At 64.3% G+C, this 1509-nt stretch overlaps 1 protein-coding gene across 1 annotated transcript in view; it reads left to right on the top strand.

Annotated features, from left to right (window-relative positions):
• SNX17 (sorting nexin 17) overlaps positions 1-1509 on the top strand; it is a gene marked incomplete at its 5' end in the record, with an annotated part of 4324 nt that overhangs the window by 613 nt on the left and 2202 nt on the right. The window contains 5 exons of the mRNA XM_035900944.1: positions 20-171; positions 666-756; positions 939-1026; positions 1194-1263; positions 1381-1473. Of these exons, the coding sequence (XP_035756837.1) occupies positions 20-171; positions 666-756; positions 939-1026; positions 1194-1263; positions 1381-1473 (494 nt within the window). The remainder of the gene's footprint in view (positions 1-19; positions 172-665; positions 757-938; positions 1027-1193; positions 1264-1380; positions 1474-1509) is intronic.

Below are 1509 nucleotides of genomic sequence, written 5' to 3'. Positions count from 1 at the left end.
GCGGTGCGGGGGTGGTCAGCAGCGGAGGGGCCGGGGTGCCAATCCTGCGTTTCTCTCCAGGAGACGCAGCAGATCCCCACGGAGGAGGTGGTGCTGGAAGTGCTGCTCTCCAATGGCCAGAAGGTCAAGGTCACCATCCTTACCTCGGACCAGACAGAGGATGTCCTTGAGGTGCCAGAGCTCTTGTGCTGGGCAGGACCAGCTCCCTCTGCTGAGTTCTGTGGTTTCCCGCATGTGCAGGAGTCCCCTCAGCCCGGGAGCCCCCCGGCCCTCCCTGCCCTATCCCTGCCCCAGAGCAAGGTTGTCCTGGGGGGCTGAAGAGCAGTGGAGCTGGAAGGGGTGCGCTGGTGTGCTCATGCCCCTCTCTGGGCCCAGAATGATCACAGAATCATAGAATTGTCTAGGTTGGAAAGGACCTTTAAGATCATCAAGTCCAACCGTTAACCTAGCACTGCTATCCCACCGCTAATGTTGAGAGTCCCCCAGCTGTTCCACGGTGGCAGTGATTCCCCTGGGAACGTCCCACTTGCCCCCCCTGGCCTGGCCCCTGGAGGGGCAGAGGTGCTGCCTTCCTGCACGCACGCGGGCTGGATCCTGCCGCAGGGTAAGGACATAGAAGCGCTGCCTCTCGGTAGGAAGTGGTGACCTCCTGCTCTCGTTCCCAGGCCGTGGCCTCCAAGCTGGATCTGCCAGATGACCTGGTCGGCTACTTCAGCCTCTTCCTGGTGAGAGAGACCAAGGACGGAGCTTTTTCCTGTGAGTAGAGCACGCTGGAGCCCCGCGAGGGCTGCGGTGGGACGTCTGCCCTGCGCCCTGCCCCAGAGCAGGAGCCCTGTGCTTGCCCTGGGTGGGGGCACCCAGTGGGCTCCCCCTGGCTGCTGGGGGTCCAGTGGCCTCCCGCTGCCCCGAGCTGCTGCTGAGCTGCTGTTTGCCCGCAGTCGTGCGGAAGCTGCAGGAGTTTGAGCTGCCGTATGTGTCTGTCCCCAGCCTGCACAACCCCGAGTTCAGGATCATCCTGCGCAAGAGGTGAGCGGCAGGACCAGAGGTGCCTGAGGGGGGGAAGGGGGCACGGCACAGAGCGGGGGAGCTGGCCAGAGCGCCAGCTCCGTGCCGCGTCCCAGCGTGGGGGGTGCTTTTCTCCCCATCGCTGTTAGGAGCGGGGGAATAGGTTGACCCATGCGGTTCCCTTCTAGCTACTGGGACTCCTCCTATGACGACGACGTAATGGAGCATCGCGTGGGGCTGAACTTGCTGTACGCGCAGGTGAGGGTTGGTGCGGCCCAGCCGGGCGAGGAGGGGCACCGCGCTCCCTGGCTATGGCTGTGCGGGGTCTCGGGCGGCTCTGGGCCCAGCTGCTCACCGGCCTCTGCTTCTCGGTAGACGGTGTCAGACATCGAGCACGGGTGGATCCTTGTCAACAAGGAACAGCACCGGCAGCTGAAGTCCCTGCAGGAAAAAGTCTCCAAGAAGGAGGTAGGGGAGGGGGGGACGGCGGGGCAGGGAGAGCCC

Source organism: Egretta garzetta, unplaced genomic scaffold (assembly GCF_000687185.1).
Source record: "Egretta garzetta isolate BGI_Z169 unplaced genomic scaffold, ASM68718v1 scaffold898, whole genome shotgun sequence".
Taxonomy (NCBI): Eukaryota; Metazoa; Chordata; class Aves; order Pelecaniformes; family Ardeidae; genus Egretta; species Egretta garzetta.
The sequence above is the reverse complement of the archived record's forward strand: the minus strand, read 5'-3'. Positions and strand labels throughout refer to the sequence as shown.